The 21,784-nt window shown below is 41.6% G+C and overlaps 1 protein-coding gene across 1 annotated transcript in view; it reads right to left on the bottom strand.

Annotated features, from left to right (window-relative positions):
• Positions 1-3,623: 3,623 nt before the first annotated feature.
• The window catches only part of TM9SF3 (transmembrane 9 superfamily member 3), a 55,386-nt gene continuing 37,225 nt past the window's right edge, over positions 3,624-21,784 (bottom strand). Inside the window, exons 9-15 of the mRNA XM_075934527.2 lie at positions 21,442-21,572; positions 12,798-12,937; positions 10,178-10,246; positions 9,890-10,036; positions 9,423-9,506; positions 9,239-9,315; positions 3,624-5,916 (exon numbers count right to left, since the gene is read on the bottom strand). Coding sequence (XP_075790642.2) covers positions 5,849-5,916; positions 9,239-9,315; positions 9,423-9,506; positions 9,890-10,036; positions 10,178-10,246; positions 12,798-12,937; positions 21,442-21,572 — 716 coding nt within the window. The 3' untranslated portion in view covers positions 3,624-5,848. The remainder of the gene's footprint in view (positions 5,917-9,238; positions 9,316-9,422; positions 9,507-9,889; positions 10,037-10,177; positions 10,247-12,797; positions 12,938-21,441; positions 21,573-21,784) is intronic.

The following is a 21,784-nucleotide window of genomic DNA, read 5'->3' as shown; positions in this document are numbered from 1 at the left end:
TTTTAGATTTGACAAGGTGATGTGTGAAACCATGGTGAAATATTTAGACAGACCCCTTTGTAGTTATAGCATGCCATGCCGCTGCTTCGTAGGACCTCAGTGACAGCTTCAAGGACACACTACACCTAGTCATGCAGCAAAATGCAACAGCTGTTGCCATACACAACCATGACTGTAGGTGTATGTACTTACTGGTGCAGTCCATTGTTCTGAATTCTCTTGGTCACCACCTGAGTTGCTTCCCACTTCTTCTGTGTGCCTACTGGCTTTTGACAGGGATTATGATTACAGCTGTAGGTTGTTCATTAAATGGGGTTCCCTGTTGTCCCACTGATACTGTTCCCTTTTTAGCCACGCCGTAATATTAGGTAGTAATAGCTACATTCCTTTATACATTTACTATCCCACTGTTTCGTTTTGTGCGCTACATCCGCATTCTCCAATACAGCGCACTTCAGTGCAACACTTGAGCTTTTTGGTAACAGAAAAGAATTTATTCCACTTGCCACCAGACCCATGTATAAATTAAAAACTCAGGAAACAGAGTGACATATCCCTGTTACTTACAAGAACAGCCTGACAGTACCTGGAGAAGCAGGTCACTGCTTACAGAGCACTTTGAGATCAGCAAACATAAGGTTTTAGGTAAGTGCAAAGTATCTCGAGTCATTCCATCCCCATCCCAAAGAAACCTCCAACAATGCTTTCCTCCACTCTGTTGTCCCAAGATCCAAGGACTGAAAAGTACAAGATGCAGAAAGTTGCTGTGTCAGAACAAAGGCCCCAGGTAGAAACAAAGGACCTCTCCCCCAAAGCTAAGAGCAAAGCGAGCTAAAGCAGAAGTTCCCACCATTTAAGAAGGTGCTTTTGTGAACCCATAAAGTTCGAGAACCACTGAGCTAGTCTGTTGTTTTCGACAATGTGAGCTGCAACAGGCTTAAGCAAAACCATCCCAGCCTCCTTTGGCAAAGTCCCTCTGGTGTGTGGAATTCGGTGAATGGATCTGTTGGTCTTTCCAAAGAAGGTTCTCTCCTGGCACAAAAAAGGACAGATGCTTGACAACGGATGTCCACGGCAGCCCTCAAAATCTCTGCCATCAGGCAAAAGGAGTTGCATTCCAACATCCACTCGGAGGTGTCCATTGCCAAAGAACGGCCAATGGAACCTGATTTTATTAATTTGACAATTCACAAAAGTATTTCTGATATGAATTAGCAAAAAGAAGCTGGTTGCAGCCCAATTCCTGCTTGATTACGCAGAACACACGGTCCAAGTTTTATGTGATTTTTATCTAAATCATTTTCTAATCTCAACCATAGCCTACTGTAGTACCTCAGACGACAGAACATGCAAATCCTTTATCCAAGTACACACTTAGCTTTAGAATATTTGAAATCTAGATTTCTTGTCGTGTGTCCTGCATTACTAAGCCCAATATTTTTAGTCTTATTTTGACCACTGATGCGGTTTGTTTGGTTTTTTTTAATTGTGCTTTGTGCAGTTTAGACAAGGAAGCTTAGCTGGCCAGTTTCAGATTCTCACACAATGCTGCAGTGTTTCAGGCTGCAAACTCTTCTTGGGAGCAAGAAAGAGAGAAACTAAAGCTTGACTACAAACTGTTTCCAGCTAAATGCAGAGAGGTTCTAATTACAGCTGATTAAAAAGCTTTTATAGAGTCTAAAAACTGAATTTAAGCTTCCTAGCTTAACACTGAATGGTTGCATTAGAAAGCACAGTTATTTGACACAGGATTTTCTCTAGTTCTTCGGCTTCAATGCCTGCCTACTCTGGTAAAAGCCTTAGACCTCCTTTTAATGCAAATCAAGCCAGGACAATGCTAATTAGTTCACCTGCCAAAGTGCTGGCCAGACACTAGAGGGAAACAAGTAGTTTCCATTCCATTGTCGAACTCCATACGAGGCCACATTTCTGCAGCACACGCTATTAGCGGCTCACAGCAGAATGGGTAGAATACACCATGTTTCTAGAAAATTAAAGTGATTAGTTAAACCAAGACACCGATGATTCCTAAGCAACAGGTCCATTAGATGATCCAAAAAGGGAGCTTTTCCTCCTACTCTGAAGCCAAGCTTTGCCTGTGACTTCCCTTCTAACCTTATGATTCTATTGCTGTGTGGAAAACCTTGAGAAAATGGAAGTTCTATAGCCTGCAAACAATAGCTTCTCTTTAGGAAGTCAAATATTTCCTGATATTATCTGGTCCTAACTCTTGGAATTATTCCTGGCAACAAGTGACTTTAGATCTAGACACATCTGCATATCACGTAACAAGTACCACCACCACCCTGGATTTTCAAAACATCCTCTACAAAGCTCTACCCAAACATGGTCACTGCACATCTTCAAATCCTTCTGCTAGAAGGCAATCTATTGTTTCATGAGCCAGTCTTTTTGCAAGGTGACCTACTGCTGAGAAAAGCATTCCTACTTGATTATAAAATTGGATGTTAGGTGTATGGGCTGACACACACAAGTAAAGATTTGAGAAATCCTCAAATTCAAAGGATGCAAGTCTTTAGTATCCTAACGTCTATTAAGTGTTGGCTAAACTACCTTGTGGCATGAAATATACTCTCCATTTACAAAACTTTCACTTGTATGCCTTGAGTAACTTCCCCACTAAAAAATGGCTACAAAATAAATACTTAAAATCTCTAACATTCTCCTTTTTCCTGTACCAAGTACTACAGCTGCATTCTATTCACGTTCCTTTCTAAATTCGAAACATTTAGTTGTATTTACCCAACACACTTGGCAGAGATGGGCTATTGCTACATATCACCCTGTAGTAAATTCAACAAAAGTCATCTGTGCTAAAACAGGAAGAGCCAAACCGAAGAGTTCCTAACAGATGGCTTGAAAGCCAATTCGAGAACTGACAAGTGGCCATGGTAGCAGAAGTATTAGCTGTAAAATCTTGATTTCATCTGCAGCAGAACAAGGATTATGTTGCCTAAGCCGAGAGCTTCCGCATCCTATTACTTGAGACAGTTCAACATGTAGCCACAGTAATGGGAGTGAATAACTTGAACAGCAACCATGATAGGACAAGCAAGTAAAAAAAAAAAAAAATCACAGAACTGTCACCACTTTGTCTTCACATCCCTTCAGAAACAGAAAGGCCTCTTCCTGGGCTAGGATAGAAACATCAAAATGCCAACGATTTAAAATGTGCAGCGCTTCTCCAGAGGAACATAAAATGAAATCATAGCTTGTGTTTCTCGGGGACTTTCCACTGTCCCTTTAGAAAGTATATGGTGCTGGCTGGATTTCTGAAGCAAATAATGCCAGAGAAAGGAAATATGCAGCATGCGAGACTGTAGCATTAAAAAAAAGTCCAACCAAAACACAACCAATTAAATAAAGTTTAAAAATTATTTTATGACATTTTTCCGATAGATGAATCATATCGCAGTACAGACCCATTAAATGCCTTTTCAAATCTTGTACCTCAGAGGGGCACTTACGTATTTGTCTTTGATAATTTATTTTCTAGACTCAGAAAAAAATTTTTTTTAGATTCAGAAAAACATCCAACAGACGAGGGCTAGAAAAGTCACTAGAGGGAACAAGTACAAAAAATTCTTTGTTTAAAGTCTGTATTTTGTGAAAAAAAGTATGTTTATTAAGGCAAAATAATTGCTGACTAATTTTTTGCTCCCTTCAGAGTCAGTCTATGTGCTTTTAAACTAGAATTATCTTATGTCAAATAGCAAAATATAGCTACAACCAACTATACACTTATTTAAGATGTCACTTCTCTTTTCCTGCAAAGATCAGTTAACTATGGCCCAAAGAAATACCAGTGTGTGTGGAGAGATTATTATGGATCTGTAAGATAAAACTTCAACAGACTCTGTAGGATTTAACCTTTTTCCTCTCTCTGGACTTGGCTGTATTCTTCCTACACAGAGGAATTGTTCCATTCATTTAAACCTCACATACTTTACATAAAATATCAGTTACATGGGATGCACAATATACACAGGATGCAGAGTTTTCTAGAAATGTACCTTGTAATACACATTCCCTATTAATTTGGTTCTCCCCCTTTCAGGTGTGGAACAGTATTTTGTTCCTCAGCTCAAAACTGCATTTTCTGGATCAGATGCTATGTTCCGAACAGACAGTCTTATGAAAGACATCCCTCTACGGCAGGTGCCAAAATCCAAAGCGGACTGATTTTTAAATCTCTCATGGAAACAAATGAAGAATTTACCCCATAAAGAATCCTTCTAGTCAAGTACACTGCACAATTAGCACTCATTTGACTTAGAAATCTTAACCTTTATTTGCACATTTATATTTGTGCTCCTCTCATTCCTTCTCCCCAGTAGACTAACTAGATCAACAGATTTCCCCACAAGCATTTCGATCAAGAAGGATCTTTCTCAGCTGGCCATCTTTGGAAGTGTAGTGTATAACCCGGATGAGGCAAGCGTCCTCACATTCTGAAGCGTGGGTTTTCGAATACTTGAAAAGCACAGTGACACTGCATACAAAAACCAGCACTCAATAGTCTTGCCTTTTTAAAACAGACATTTTCAGTTGCAAACTCATCTATTTTCACAATCAGAACATTTTTGTCTGAAAAGTTTATTTTTGTTTTCTGAACACTCTAAAGCAACTGTGCTTTAGATGTTACACAAGTGTCCAGATAAGGATTAAACAAAAATTAAAATGTTCTAAATTACAAATTTAACTCCTGTAAGAGCTTTGGAAAGGAAACAGAACAGAAAGCATGACACACACACATTGTGAAGAAACCCCAACGTTTCATGCAATGGCAAGCAAGATGTAAAAAGCCACCCGAATTCACACATTTGTACACCGAATCATCAGAAAAAAGTACTCTGTAGTAAATCTGTACATCCAAATACATTTGGGATCTACACCTAAGTTACATTATTTAATGTTATATACACTTATTACCGCTTTATAATGTCTTAAGGAAAGCCTTCATTCAAACCCAAACAAAAGAAAGACTAACTTGGAAAAAAAGGAGAATCACTTTAGACATTCAGTTAAAACGTTGGTTTTGTTTTAATCTAGACCTCAAAACGTTTAATAAAAACAAACAGCATCCTCTTCTTTCAACATTTTGCTTTCTAACTGTACAGTAAATTGCACTGTCTTCAGACTGTATCTTCTTTGGATGGATTTAAGATGTAGCTGGATATTACTTTAAAGATAGATAAATAAACGGGAAGTTGGTCCAACTAGAATGATAGCTGATATATTACATGCAGGTGAGTTTAATATATCTTTAAAATTATTTTTTAGACAAATGGGTGTAGGTATAATTGATACTGCAAATGAACCAAAAGAAGCATCCAGAGTCAAAATATAAAACACACCTCTACCCTGGCAATGGCAGTGAAAACCAGAACAGTAATCTTTCTGGAACAGCATTTTTAGATACTTTAGAAATGTTAAGTACCAGGAAGACTACTAATCAAACAGTTTTAGCAGCCAAGTTTTCCTCTTTTTATTGAATGGAACAAATGCTTTAAATTAACTGTGTCCTCTTCACTGAAGAGAGCTAGCCTATTCATCTTTAATGAGCTAGGTTTTTTGGGGAAGATTAGCCATGTACTGTAGTAATGCCTACTGCATATAATCCAAGCATTTGCTGTGAACAGTTGGAGAAAGCAGTCAGTAAGAACCTAGGATCAATGAAAATAGATGTTACTTTAAGCCATCCAGAAAATGGAGACCCGCACGAGGCCCAGCGTTAAAACCCAACTCTCTTCTTGCGCTTTTTGTTATGCAAGTTCATCCCCCATTGAAAACAGTAACTGATCCATAGTTCAGTTTTCGCATTTCCTTAGTCAATTTTCACATTAGTGTAGATTTTACGAACAAAGGCACTTGTTCCCATGTAACCAATAGCTCCTGCAAAACAAAAAATAAAATGTCTATTTTAGCGGACATCTCCTAATAACTATTAACATAAAACAAATATTCTGTTCATAGTGGGGGCCATGTAAATCATTCATTCTGAAAAAAGACAATTACTTACCTGGAATGCTTGTTTTCAAACTGTATATAATTATCCACGAAGAACTCCCATAACTCTAAAGACCTACATCCATTAAACACTCTCCCTGGCCCTGATAATACAGCTGTGCCTCCTACTGCTCCTAATAATCAGTCCCTTTTCTCCACGCAAAGGGCAGAAAGCAAAACATTCCCACACCTCTGGGATGGGCGCTTTTTATTATAAGTGAATGTTCCTTTTCTCACAGCGAAGCAGAAACAAATAGCAATGAGTATTTAAAAGGAAACTGCAAACCTGCAGTTTTCAAATTAGGAAGAGTCATGAGGTGAGAATACTTGGGCCACAGAAGTAATCAAGGGGCCGGGCATTGAGCAGGGAGGCAATTAGGGACTGAACACTACAGTGCAGTAGTAAATGACCTAACAAAACTAGACACCGAGGTGACAAGAAAGAGCTGGAACTCATCCCACAAGCAAGTTCTGCAAGAAGTGCTGCAACTCCAGCAGGCCAAATGTACAATATAAGATGGATTCACAAGGCTGAGCAAGCAGTCAGAGAACGCTACACGCTCGCACCCCATACCCCCCAAACCAAAGCAGAAAAGAGGCTGGTTGACTGCTGGGGCCAACCTGCCGGGATAAGCTAAGATTACACCAAAGGTGCAAACTAGATAAGGACCAAGAGAACCACAGTCACTCAGCTAGTCTCACCCAGTCTGTGCCCCTCCTTGTCCCAGGAAGACAAAGTCAGGAGCAGAGCCATGGAGCTGAGACTGGGAGCAAAGACCTGGGCTGAAACCTGAGCCCCAGTGCTTCTCCAGCTCAAAGCACTTAGCCCTAGAAGCTCCATGGTGCAGGAGCCCTGAGCACCCTGCATCTTGGTGCCCCACAGGGCAGAAACCCCACACCACCTCCCCACAGTTGAAGCCTTTGAGTTCCCTCCCCCTGCTAGTATTCTAGGCTCCATAGTTGTATAGCATGTTTGCGGGGGCATTAAAAAGAATAAGATTGAGAATCCCTGCTTTAGAACACCAGAGATATGGGAGCACCTGACACTTACTACTTGGACCCAGATCCGGGCATAAAGGCTACTGTTTGTAATGTCTGAGTAAGAACTTCACTTACAGGTCTGATCCACCACGTGAGAAAATTTGCATTTTGGTTAGGTGGCTTTTCAAGGGACTTGTCTGAGCGCAAATAAGTTGTTTAATGGAGTAATTGTACGCAGTCCATCTCATCAGAACCGTAAACTCTCATACGTCATTAAAGCAAAAACTCAAAGGATCCAAACTGTCAGGGACACTCGAATCATTAAAAAATTCAACCCTTATTGTTCTTAATGCCACAAAACCACCAATGCAAACCAGAGTTGCAATATTGTATACACAGGAGTTAAGAAACTCTATGTAACATGTAAGTATCTGAATGTGCTATTATCCAGTGCATGTCCTCATGTGCAACTGAATGAAGCAGAGACAACATGAAGTTAGTAAGCCACAAGAGCATGAAGAATGGCTAACCAGATCAGATGACCTCTTCCCTATGCCATTTAAAGAGAGGGGATTTTAAAGTTTTAGCCGTCTCCTGCATGACAAATGCTCTGGAAGTTCTAGGGGATGCCTCGCTACCACTTTCAAAGCTCTTGTGCTCTGTAGGAAGTGATCCCGGTACCCCACAGTGTGTGAAATGTGTGTTAACTAAACACAGTCGGGAGATTCACAATTGGGATAGGTGGCCTGGATGTTGGGGGGTCCAAAACAGTCAGGTTCATGTTATTTGATTCCAACAGAATCCAGTTGTATGATGCTGCAGAAAGCCAAGTGCATAGACACTGTCCCGCCATGCACTGTCTCTCTGGATCAGCAATAAAAAGCACGCACAATTTTCTAACACACTTTGTAGCCCTGCGCAAAATGGATTGTCATCCGACTTTACTCTCAATATTCCTTCAAAGACCTAGATATCTCCTTAATACTACACCAAATACTTTTTCATGGTAACAAGAAAGCATATGAAGATTTACCCTGTCCATTTTTTTAAAACATTTTAATTACAAAAATTGATGGACGTGCTCAATGCCTGGCATTCAACATTTTAATCAGTACCAGGCTGAATGCTAAAAAAAGATTAGAGCTCAAAGGTGTATAAAAGCCTATTAAAGAAAAAATAGCTGAGAGACTGCCAGAACAGTAGGGGAACCCTGTAATGTGCCAAGGACTTCAAGAGGCAAGATGAGATTTCAGTCAGAAAAGCACTTAATTTAGAGCTGGATCACATTTCTTTGTCCTTGTAAATGTCAAGAAATCACCTTCCCATGTCTTCTAAAGACAAGAAAAAAAATTATGCTTGAAGCACCAGTGGCGGATATTGAATCTAATAGTGCCTTGACTCTGCAAATCCGTATGGATGCTGGTAACCTGTGTGAAAGTAGTCCCGCTAAAGGCAAAGGAATATTCGCATGCATCAAGAATTGTAAAGCAACACTCTAAATAGGGATAACTAAACTGTCTAGAGGCCTGCATGAATCACGTCAGTCATACTTGCAAAAATTGGAAAGAACCACTTTGCACCTTGAAAAACATGTGAGGGAAAGACCCAAAAAGCCAAGAGGTAAATATATTAAGTACATCCAGTGAATTGCTATATGAAATGCTACATTCCTATGCAAAAGTGAACTCAAACAACATCTAACAGGCAGTAAAAGATGTGGAGAAACTGAAGAAAGTTCAGAGAAGAGCAACAGAAATGATTAAAGGTCTAGAGAACATGACCTATCAGGGAAGAGGAAAAGAACTGGGTTTCTTTAGTCTGGAAAAGAGACAACTGAGGGGACAGACATGATACCTTCTTAGATACCTGAAAACTGCTGTTACAAGGAGAAGGGAGAAAAATTATTCTCCTTAACCTCTGAGGACAAGAAGCAATGGGCTTAAATTGCAGCATGGGCAGTTTAGGTTGGACATCAGGAAAAACTTCTTGTCAGGGTGGCTAAGCACTGGAATCAACTGCCTTGGGAGATTGTGGAATCCCCATCATTCCAGATGTTTAAGAGCTAGTATAAAATGAAAGAAACCAAGCATACAGCTAGAAAAGTAGAAGGTGTTTTCCAAAATAGCGTATTTTCTTTTATGCGACCTACTTTGTAAATAATTTTACTTTTGTATTTTGAATCTAGTGACAGCTGTGAATTTATAATATACGTGTATTTTGAACTTACCACACATTATCCCCAAGGCTGTGCTAAATACCGCCATATAACCGAAGTAAAATGATGTTTGAAACAAGCCATACATTCTGAAATAAAAAGGACAGCAATTTAGATCATGCCATTTTTCTGTAGTTTCTCAATATACAAAACATTTGACCTAACTTATGAAGTACAAAATACAGCCACCACTTACTTTGTTTTGAAAAAGTAGTAGTAAAAGGAGTACATGTAAACATAGATTGCCGTTGATGCAGCAGAAAGAAAGCTCGTCCACTGCCTGAAAAAACACATATGAGCCTGTCACTAGACCAGACATGAACCAAACAAACAAAAAAATTCCCCCACAAAATACACGGTACAGGAGAAATCTGCAGTAGGGAAAAAAAAAATCTACTTTCTCTAAGCACGTGCTTCACGTGAAAAGCAAGCTTCCAGGAAAATATTTGTCACTAATATAAAATACAGATTCGCTTCGGGTTTTTTTATTTATACAACTAATTCATACCCTAACATCAGAACATGCTTGTTATGAAAGGGATTTAAAAAAATCCACTTGTGTTTAGGGAAACTTTACTCAATAGGGAAAGTCTCTTGCAAGTCTGTACTATACTTCTGAGATATCCTAGTAATGCACTATTTATGAACAAAAATGGTACTTACCACCTGTAATCCTCTGCATTTAGCAGGAAGTACGTACATACAATAGTCACACAGACTGTCACAATGCAGAGGATAACCAGCACCAACATCATGAAGCCATAAACATAGTAGATCTTGTAAGCCCAGAATGAAGTGAAAATAAAATACCTAAGTGGAATTGAATGAAACAAGACAACTTTACTATGTAAAGTTTTACTATGTACCTTTTTAGCAGTTTCAACTGACCAGGCATAATTTATGTACTACAAATAGCTGACATAATTCCATGCAAAAACGGCAAACACTCACATTTCAATGAAAATTGATCCAAAAGGGAGGATTCCTCCTAGGCAAACAATAACAGCTGGTTCCATGAACCTGCAAAGTAATGGACGTAGCAATCAATGATGACATTACATACATTTTTCTATTTCATTAATAAAGATATCCAAGACAAATAGTGGAACACTTAAGCCCCCCAAAAAATACATTAAAGGCACCTCTTCTGACACACACTCTGCCTGAGTCCCTCTAAATTCACTGTATTTAAAAATAAAATAATCTGAGATTTCTAAAACACGTGAGACTCGTCCCACCATTCCTGAAGACTGACACATCTGTATTACAGAACCCCATTTATTTAAGCTGGGCTTTGGACCACTACTTGGTAAAGATACTGAGTGCCTAGCAGCTCCAAATGAAGTCAATGGAACCTTACTGCTTTTGAACATGTAACCTCTTATTTAGGAGCCTGATTACAATCACCTTCTTCTTTTAAAAAAAACCAACCTTACCCATAATACATACTAATGCAACAAAGCCTCAAGATCCCTGTGATGTAATATACGTAAAATAATTCTGAAATGGAAAACTATCTACCATCGTATGCAGTAGCTGTCAGTCCTAGGACATTAGAGAGGCAAGGTGGGTGAGGCGCTCCCTCCCTCTCTCTCTCTCTCTCTCTCTCTCGTTTTTCCTGACAGACAAGAGAATGTTCCTGCCGCGTGACAGAACGTCGTCATCACGTCATCAACAGGCTCTCTCAGCAGCATGAAAGTGGCAGCGGGGGTGGGGGGGTAAGGCAAACGTAGTGAGCAGAGGGCACAGCCCCTAGTATCTTTTAGTGAACCAATTTCTGTTGCTCAGTCACAGAGCCATTCTCCAGATCTGGGAGGGGTACTGAGTGAGTGTCTCAGCTACATGCAAAATCCTGTTCAGCATAAGCAGCACATATTGTAAGGGATCACTCAAGGTGCTCATTTACACCTCTTTTTGTCCTAGGACTGCAGGTGTTTACGGGCGACTCTACCGTAAAGAAGTTATCGTATATGCTATATACTTATGCTAAATGATCTGTTCCTAGCATTTCGCTGGGATGCTCACTCACAGTACCTTTCCCAGACTTGAAGAAGAGCTCTGTATGGCTCGAAAACTTGTCTTTCACCAACAGGAGCTGGTCCAATAAAAGATATTACCTCCCCCACCTTGTCTGTCTAAGTGCTCTCTGTGTAAGTTACCTATATATTTTAGCAAGTCTGCTCTGCGGACACTTATCACACAATGGTAATGTGGTTCAGGCACAGGAATAAGAATCAGATAGTCTGGATTTATTTCCATCTCTGCCACAGATAAGTGTTGTGGCCATAGGCAAATCAGAGATTTGTGTCCCTCTTTCCATAACATGGGAATGACATCTTCCCAAGGGCATCATGAGGCTTTATAGTTTCATTTTCAAAACCTGAGTAGTGACTGCTGTGTACATATAATAGAAATTAAATTTGTGTCAGAGTGATCAAGCATCTACATAATTAATACTGATAAGGAAAATACTTTACAAAGAAAGGGGTATATATAGTTCAGTATTTTTAGAATTTTACAAAGCGATAGTGACAACACGCCATGCACTGATATACGGCTGAAATAAATACTCAGCATCTGTAGATGCAACTATTGCTCACCAGAGGTGACCTCTTCATATTACTCACACTGAAGCTGAATCTAGCTAGAAGGATTTGGGGTGACTTAATTTGTTGCTTTTTTCATTACTTATAGGGAGACTTATTTAAGTTGATGGTCCCACAATTTTATCTTCAATAGAAATATCTTATTTCTTTTTCTCACTGTAACCCAGAAAAATCCATCCGCTTTCCAAGACATGGGCTGCAGTATAAATCAAACCCCAGCTTCTCAACCGAGAAGCATGCCCTTAACTCAAGACACTAGATTTTCTGGAGGGTGTAGGTGTAGCACATTTCTCCACCTCCTTTGTTTTGATGACCCCCCTCTTCTGAGAGGAATGAAATCAGTAAAATACATCCTTATTTCCATAACCGGTCACCTACTCACTACATATAACCAAGCAGGGCAAGAAGATTGCATTCAGGGTATGCCCGCCACAAGCTAAAAAAGTCTTTTTTGGAATTAAATATTCCTTTATATGTACATAAATAAGCAATGTTTATGCACAGTACCAGTTTGATGGCCCAGAGACTCCTTTTACCTATAAGCAGGCAACAGCAATGCAAGCTTCCCCCAACAATATCCTTCAAAGGGGTCAGCCCTAGCTGGGAGAAACCCACCTCTAAGGATGAAGCTAGTTCAATCTCCAGAGTCCCTAAATCTGTCAGAAGTGCTGAGGAGAGGACTTGCATTTCTAGGCACACCCATCTAGCTGGAACTGGATTGGGACCACAAACCACTGACTTCAAGTTGAAAGCTTTCACATCCTTACCCACCCAATCACTTTAAAGAGATACTTTAATGCTGACATTTAAATAGGTTCCCTGAGGAGATTTTTCCTGCACGAGTCTTGAACTAAATATACATTTAAAGGCTACTCCAGAATTTTGAATGATGCCACTACTTCAAAAAGAATTTTAAACACATTTAAGTTTGAGCGAATACACAACATATAAGCTCTTTTCTTTACCATTTTTTCTCTGGTATTGGACGAGGCACTGCATTGACACGACAAGGAAAGTTGGGCTGGCCTGAAAGATTTCGGCCAAGAATTGTGCCAACAAGGTTCAATGGAAGAATAACAAAGAAACAGATACAGCATACTGCAACCTGTAAATCAAATAAACAGGGGTATGAGATCACAGAAAAGGAAAAAGATCTATGAAGTCACAAGGCCCAATTATGTATGTTATACCAATACTGAATCATACTCCTAACTATAAAACATTAGCCAATGATGCAAACTACTTTGACTGTTGAGATGCAATGTTTGTGTTTATTCCAAGAAAAACCTAGCAGAAGTTACTAAAAGAAAAAATGTACATTAGTAAAATATTGTATCTGAAAATATTAATCAGTTTATGATGTTTGTAAAAAGATTGGAACAAATTTATAGCACCTTGTTCACTCTAACCATAATAAGCAGAAGTTAGTTTGTACACTAAAGAATTGGAACCTTTAGCATTGATTATGCTTTGCAGTATAAGAATTCAAAGTCTCTGATTATGAAAAGTTAATACCACCAACTCTGGCTGATATTACCTAGCTGATAACTAGCAACGTGTGGAAAAAGTTAAACATAAAATCTGCTTACAACACTCTTGATCTCTAAAGGTCTTCCAACCCCTTCCCCCCGCCCCCCACCAAAACTGACACCTGGGGCCCAATTTTCTGAACTTTACATACAAATGATCAGACAAGTTACTATTTGCATCAGAGGGGTAGCCGTATTCATTTGTAACTATAAAAACAACTAGCAGAACTGTGGCACCTCAGAGACAAACACATTTATTAGGTCATGAGCTTTCGTGAGGAGAAAAACCACTTCATCAGCTGAACTGGAGTGGAAATTACCGCATTCAGGGTATTTAGGACTTTAAAAGAAGTTACCTGTCAATTGTAGGACTAGTGTTAACGAAGCTTATGAGGTCAGAATGGATGTGCTTCATTCACAGCATTTGATGTGAAGATGCGAATATCAAAGGTGAAGAAATTGCCTCTATAGTGTATTAACCAGTTAAGATCTTTATTCAAGACTAAGTTGGTAGTGTTGAACTTGTAATGTGAATGAACTCCAGTTCAGCTCTCTCTCTCTCTAATTGGGTGATGAGATTCTTTTGAAGGATGGCTACTTTTAAATCCATTACTGAATGTCCAGGAGGTTAAAATGTTCCCCTACAGGTTTGTATGTGTTCCCATTCCTGATGGCTGTTTTGTGCCCATTTATCCTTTGGCACAGAGACTGTATGGTTTGATCAATGTACATGGCGGAAGGGCATTGCTAGCACTTGATTGTACCCATCATGTTAGTGGATGAGCACCTATGTGGTTAGGTCCTGTGATGAGGGAAAGCTGAAAGAATTGGGCTTGTTTAGTTTAGAATAGCAAAGACTGAGAAGGGACATGATCACGGTTTTCAAGTATCTACAAGTGGACAGAGTTGGCAACAGGGTTTGTTGCAGGGATAGGTTCCCGGCTGAGTGTTTCTGTAGTGTTTTGTTTGTGGCTGCTCATAACTATTTGCATGTGCCATTTACCCACAGAGTAAATACATGTACAAATTAGGTGCATAATTGCACATACATCATGAAGAATAATCATGGCTTTTATTCTGCCCCATTCCAATGCAGTGTGCCTCCGTCTGGTTAACTGGGAGGTATATGGGACTGTGACGGGGCAGTATCGCCCCCCACCGCAACTCCCACCGAGCAGGCGTTGCTCGGCATCCGGCCAGAGGCAGCCCGGCGCTGCACGGCATGCTCCTGTGCCGTGCCGGGTCCGACGGGGCCGGCTGATCCGCCGGCGAGGAGTCCACAGCGCGGCGGCAGGAGCTGGGACAGCATGGAGGAGTTCGCCCACCCAGGCAGACGCGTGTGCCAGGAAAACGGTGGCAGGGACGGGTAGCCCCGCCCCCGCCTAAGCGGATGACGTCAGGTAGGGCGTAAGCGGCGGGATGCTTAAAAACGCCGCCGCCATGCAAAAGGAGGGTGTCACGCCGCGAGTGGGTGGCGGCGGACTCTGTGAGGGTCCTAACTGGCCAGCGGGGCCGATCTGCGGACGGCGGAGTGAAGCAACTCTGCCAGCCTGTCGGCCAAAGGCAAGGTGAGCCCCTGGCGAGACTGGTACCGCCAGGGACGGGGAAAGGAAGTAGCCCAGGACAGAGCCATTTTTAGGCTGGTGTGCTGACGTGTTACGGCGGGATGCCCTGTCAGCCGGACCAGAGCTAGACGGTTCCGCGTCCTTAGGGCCCTGGGCTGGAGCCTGTGAGCGGGGGCGGGCGGGCCCCCCTTTCCCCGCCCCGCGGATAGCAGGAGAAACCGAGGTTGAAAAAACCCCACAACGACCTGTAACAAGCACGCAAGGGTGACGCTTAAGGCTGCCCGCCCCTGTAACAGGGGCCGGGCCGGGGTACAGTCGGGTGAGACTGGTACAGGGACCGAGGAGGTAGAAGAGGTCTCCTCTGGTATTGTGGCCTTTTCCATTATGGTTAATCTGCCAGTCTGAGAGTAAAGATAAGCAAGCTGCCTTTGCTGGTACTGACATTGGTAGGGCTCCTCGAAAGGGGTTAGGACATACATGTCTAGTGACCTCACAGTAGCTATCAAGTCTTTGAAGAAGTGGAGCACTTTGTCAACCCTTGTATTGAAGATCTCCACCCCCTTGAGTGGGAGGTGCTGGGTGAGATCTTGGAACCTCCTAACACCCCGATGACTAATAGCCTGAGGCTTGTTACATGGACACAGACATGCCAGAAACACCCATGGCTGCCTACAGGCCTCTTCTGGTAACCATCTGAATTTCTTTAATAATCTCCCTGATCTCTTTCACAAAGTTCTGTGGCACAGAATAGGAGTCACCCAGCCCTATGTTAGGAAATTATACTGGACAAGCTTTGCCACCCACTGTGTTGTGCCTGAATGTGGGGGGTCAGGTATGCTCCTTGTTGATTTCAAGTTCTCCTGCATGGCTGCAGCTAATAAAAAGGCTGAATTCAGGTGGGAATAAAGTTTTCCAAATTTCTTGGGGCACCTGATAGTGTTCTTGCACCCATCTGGACAAGGAATGGTGCTGACCAGAGTTTTAGCCAGCTCTAGTATGGCCTCATTAACGGGGAGAGCCATCCTGGCTGGTGCTGATAGGGTCAAGATGCGATACCATCCAGTTTATGAAAGCTCTCCTACAACACCATCTCTACGTCCAGGGTCTCCACAGTGCACACCAGGAGAGCCTAAAGCGGCGTGATACAACTACCTTACTGGGTGATGACTATTCTTCCTTTGAAACTCGGGGTATTCTTTTGCTATTCCCATCTCCTGAGAGGCCAGTAATCTAGGAAGTGCTGTTACCAGGGAGCTTCCATTCTTCCAAGATCGGCAGGAAGATCTGCTTTGGGACTCGAGAGAATGGCCGCCACTAAGACCCTTCACTGGGCAACGTGGCACATTTAATGTTTTCAGCCCACGTGTGCTGGCCATCCCATCACCAGTCAGGTTTCCACTGAGTTGGCATCTTGCAAGAGAGGGATGCCAAATACCAACCCTCAGATTGCTCTTACAAGGCAGACGAGGCACATTCCTGCTCAACACCAGGGAGTGGAGTGAATGGTGGTGTCCTGTGGCAATAGGCCAAGCATCAGCCCCCTGGCGAAGAAGTCTCTGGCGGGGGTCTAGGTAAATCCAGAAGGGCACAGACTGAACTTGCAATTAGTGCATTAAGTCAGTGCTGGTTTGCTGAACATCATTTCTACTTCAGCAGAAGATTTCAGGCACTCTCTTTGGAAGAGTCCTGTTTCTCCCTCTCCTTCAGGATTGTTTACCCCAGCATTGGAGACATGTCTGACCTCCGACTGGTGGTGCCTTCTGTTCTCATCCTTATGTTGGGGGCCCAGTTCTGATTCCGGAAGGTGTCAGTGCTAGGAGTGCTGATGTTGAGACTGGTGCCATTTCACGAGGCCCCAGTGTAGTGACAGGAACCCTGGTCTCGGTGGTGAGGTTGTCAATGTAGCTAGAACAGATTGGATGGTGCTCTCTTTCCTGTCACTGCTGGACATTAGGGTCTGCTGTCTGCTCAAAGGAGCACTGACTGAAGACGGCCCATGTTATTTGGAGGCAGTAGTCTCCTCCACGTCCGAGAGAACAAGCATAGATTTCAGCCTTGCATCCCCTGAGTTCTGGTCCTGGAGAAGTATTTACATACCATAAACAATGAGAACACGCCTCCCCAAAGAGATAAGGCATTGACTATGCCCATTGACCAGGAGGAGAAGACCATCATAGTCAGACAGGATTTAAACCCCGAGGATTTGGAGTCTGCCATACCCGTAGGCCCGAGGAACCTACCCCTGCTATATAAGGAACATCCACCTTAAAGTAAAGAAAGAACACGGGGATGAAGAGAGATTCCTTTCCAAAGTCTGGAAACAGATGTGATTTTAAGGTCAATAGCAGTAGTGTGTTGAGCACTCCCCGGGTTCTGCCTTGCTGTCCCGGGTGAGAAGACTAAAAGGATGAGCAGATGCAGCTACTCAGTCCTTTATGCCTTTGCACGGAGGCAAAAGACGGCACACGGAGCATGTGCAATCATAAGGCACTGCTAGCAAGGGTCTGGCCTTGCGCACATGCTCACTACAGTGGATGCGCAGCGACACGCTTGCTACTTTGCTTCGCTATCGTTTTAACGGTAAGGGATTCTGCAGGTGTGCAGTGATTTGCGTCTGAATTATCGGATGTCAGAATTAGGCCCTAAACATGAATTCAAACAAAGTATATTTCATTACAGTCAAATAAGGTGAATTCAAAGGCCAATTTTAAATAGGTACCATTTACTGTAACTGCTAATCCTGCTTTCCAGACAGAAATGTCAATGCGGACAAAAATCTAGACTAATTACTTGTGTTAAGAACACTCACGTTAGTTCCAAAAAAAATTTTACTACTGTATTTTCTTCAACTAAAGATATCCATTATATAAACAGTGTTTTGACTTATTCTCCTAGTTTCAGTTGCCACAGGCCAGATCTTCTGTAACAGCAGTCTACTCTAGATGTGATTTTTAAGGGAGAATTCATTATCACATTGCTCACAGCAGAATGTGTACCATTTAATTTTTCATGTTTGAAAAGAAACATTGTCGAGGGGGACATAATTCATGTACTAGCTCTACGGGCTTCATATTTTCTGGCAGCTGTAGCTTAAACTTCATTCAAAGACGATAATTACATTTTTTATGGGCATATCAAATATTAAATTGCCACTGGAAGGTGATGGTGTCCTGACTGCTGAATACAGAAAGGATGAACGTAATAAAAACTGTCAAGAAAGATCAATCCTCTTTCTTTGGTGTCAGATACCAAAGCTACAAGCCAGAGAACACAGGACTCTTCCCCCTGAGGGAGGGTATGCAGAAGATACTGAATTTTTACAGCAATGCCGTTTCACATGCTTACAACCAGGACAAATGAACGAATATACAGAACAGTAAACGACAGTGGTACCAAAGCTAAAATGTTTGTAGCACATGAACAACGTTACCTGTGCCTTGATTACAACCCGACCTGTTAAAAACTGAGCTAAAAGCATTACACTATGTCCACGCTGCCAGTAAGTGGGGTTTTCAAACTGAGTTAAGCTAGCTTGATGAAAAAGGCACCTTTCCTCTAATCTAGACAAAGCCTGAGGAATGTAAATACTAAAGGCTCAATCCCACAAGGATTCACTTGTGCAGAATCTCACTCATCATTTCGTCTCGTAGGGCCATCTTGGAATAAACACCTAAACTCTTTTCAGAGTCACAGTAACATCCATCATTGTTACTGCTACAAACATGAAGTTCGACACTGGGCAGTCAGTTTCCACACTTCTTTAGAGGCTAGCAGGAAGCAGACTTTATCCCTCTCCTTACATACTGTAGGTTTAATAGAAGTGCCCTAAGATTTCTCTTTCCCTCTAAAAACCAGTTCTATTAGCCGATAAAAATTCAATAGCTCACTGATTACTCCAGTGAAGTTTCTAATCCACAATTCACTCCTACCAAAAGTCTGCAAAATAAAGGGAGGTTTATCACCGTACAGCAATGATGACTTGAACATAAGATCATAAAACCTAGAGATTATTATAATTACCGTGTATATTAACCCTACACACCCATTACATGACCCTCCAAGACCCCATTCTCAACTGCGTTGGCACAGACATTTCCCTGATCATAAAATGAAAAAGAGATGAATAGCACTAGACCAAAACATCAATGCAGGTGGAATTCCCTTCCATCAGCATTCCTAAATGCCTAATCAGAATACGAATGAGAAATGCAATATGGAGGGTGCTTGCTCAGCAGTAAAACACAGCCTCTTTGCATGTCACAGACCAATGCTGTAAACCTTTCTGACACTGTTGGATAAGACTGGTAGATCAGCACAGAAAACCAATATTCCATTTTAGCATAAACTGATTAACACTCACAGCACAAAAATTAAAATTCTCAATCTTGCTCCTTAAAAAGACAGATTGAAAGTGATTCAATGGATGCACAAATCAACACACATTTAATTATATATTACATTGACTAGCCGTAGGTTTTAAAATAAAGGTGGCATTAAGGTTCTTGTTCTAAATTTGTTAATATAATTTTTCCTATTGTCAATATTCTATGATAAATTTCTGTAGACCTGTTGACTGAAAAACAGTAGAGCTTCTTTTAAACCACATCCTTCAGTTTGTTACTTCCATTCTTCACTTTGACACTCATTTTTGAGCAATCTAGAGTACACATTGATTTTCACAGCAGTCCTAACAGTATTTACAAAAGCGAGTTGTGACATGATCTTGCAAGTTTTATTTTACTATAGATTTAAAGTGAAGAAGTCAAAGGGCAGCTCAAATAGCCTAACAGTTATCGTACGTTAAATGTTCAGACAGTGGAAAGCCAAAATATAATTTTAAAGGTATACTAATACAATGTTTTATCTTAGGGCTAACTACGGATACTGCATGGGACACAAACTTTTCTTTATTTTGAATCCCTCTCAGGCACTGGAGCGGTTTCCAAATCCATTTGGAACATGAACTCGATATCCACAATCAAGTGCTTTTTCTTACATTCGTCTCAAGGATTATTTCAGAGCTACTTGTACATGAAAAAAAATTTGTTTTTTGAGAAAAGATTTGAGAGATGGCTCTGCAAAAAGCAAAAGCAGATCCATCCCATCCATAGGATGGTTTGGGAGCAAGCGCCCTGGGCCCCACTCATTGAGGGGGAGCCTCGTGCTTCATAGGCATGTGGAAGCGTGGTGTCAAAGGCTGCTGGGGATAAGCAGGGGACCCGGCGCTGGCAGCAGGGGTCGAGCTGGTCCCTGCATTCACCGGCAGCAGTGGGAAGCGGAGCAACCTGGCCCCAGTAGGCTCTCACCCCCTGGCTCCTAGTGTCGCTCGGAGGAGAGGTTTAGGGGTGGAGGGAGGGTTGCCCCAGGCACTCTCCTAGGGACAGCCTTGAGGAAAAGTCAGCATGATGAATCAGATTTTAGATTAATAACTTTCATTTTTAAAGTGCAAAACACATGCATCTGAACTGCAAGGCCTTTGGAATGAGAAGAGAGCCATCTCTCGGTCAAAACAGTCCAGGAAACAATCTTATTCTACAGGTTATTTTACTTCATCATGGTGGCTTAGAAATGGCTTTCAACTGGACTGAATTGTGTTGTACCTGACATAAGAAAAACCCTGAAAATCTGCGAATATCTGCTTTATATCCGCGGATGTCAAGGGGGAGACTTTTGGAACTCATTTTTGCGGATACAGGTATATAAATTTTGTATTTGCACAAGGCTTGACTTACAAGTAGCCTGCTATTTTTAGGAATAAACAGGTCACCATCTTTCAATTTTATTCCAAGAATTCAGCTATAACTAGGACATGTTTACAAAATAATAAATGCCCCACAAAAACACAGAGTTGCTGTTAAAAAGACAGGTTACCCAATGAGCACTTACAACACACTCAGCAGTTGTGAATCTCTTAAAGTAATTAAGACAAGCATCATACCAAAAGCTATATTCTGTTTGACATCATCTCAAAGAGCAAATAAATCCATAATTAAGCTTGATTTAGGACACACAACTGGCTCCCTCACATGTGAAGCAGTTATGTCATTGATTTCATTTTTCCTGTGACATGTAATACTAATGATCTCTTGAAGGGGATGATTTTTCTCTTCAATAGCATATATTTTCAGGGTGTTTAGTTTAATCTAGGCTCCCTGCTATGTCGCCCCACCCCCCCAAACACAACTCCTTCACTTGAGAATTCCCTTTCGTGAAAGAAGCTGGGTGAAAATACATGGCAGTGCTGTTGTGTTACAAATGTGGAACAGAACTTGACTCATTGGCTTAGCTAAGAAAAAGTTCCAGAGCAGGCTAGTTCTCTCAACATGGCAGGAGGCAATCATGTCCCCCCACATGCAGTGGGGAGTTGTAGGCAGCTTGCCTAATGAAGGAGAATGGCAGCATGGATCAGACTTGTGGGACACCCGGACTACGGGCTTTCCCAGTTTAGAAGCTACATTTCCCTAGACCTACTTCAAAACCCTAGATGTTATTTCAAGGTCTATTTAACTACTCACCATTGTTCCAAAGGGAATCGCCCGTGATGCATGATAATAGATGGCAATGAAGTTAATGAAGAAGGCAGTACCACACACCATCGCTGGAATAAGGAAAGCCCCAATGAACATCTGCTTTATCCATCGCCTTCCTGTCAGAAGAAAAGATTAAACATCTGTAATTGAGAAAACACGATGCACTTCCACTGAAGTTTACTTACACTCTGGTAAACCTGTGGCAAAATATAATTAGCCTTTTTTTCCCCCAAAGTGAATTAATTAAATGAGTACTAGCTGACACACAAAGGAGCGAAGGTAAACTTTTAAATTGCACTTCACTTTGAATCGAGTCTTTTGATCTCAC

The sequence above is a fragment of the Pelodiscus sinensis genome, chromosome 8 (assembly GCF_052426305.1).
Source record: "Pelodiscus sinensis isolate ZL-2025 chromosome 8, ASM5242630v1, whole genome shotgun sequence".
Lineage (NCBI taxonomy): Eukaryota > Metazoa > Chordata > Testudines > Trionychidae > Pelodiscus > Pelodiscus sinensis.
This window is presented reverse-complemented; position numbering and strand designations above follow the sequence as displayed.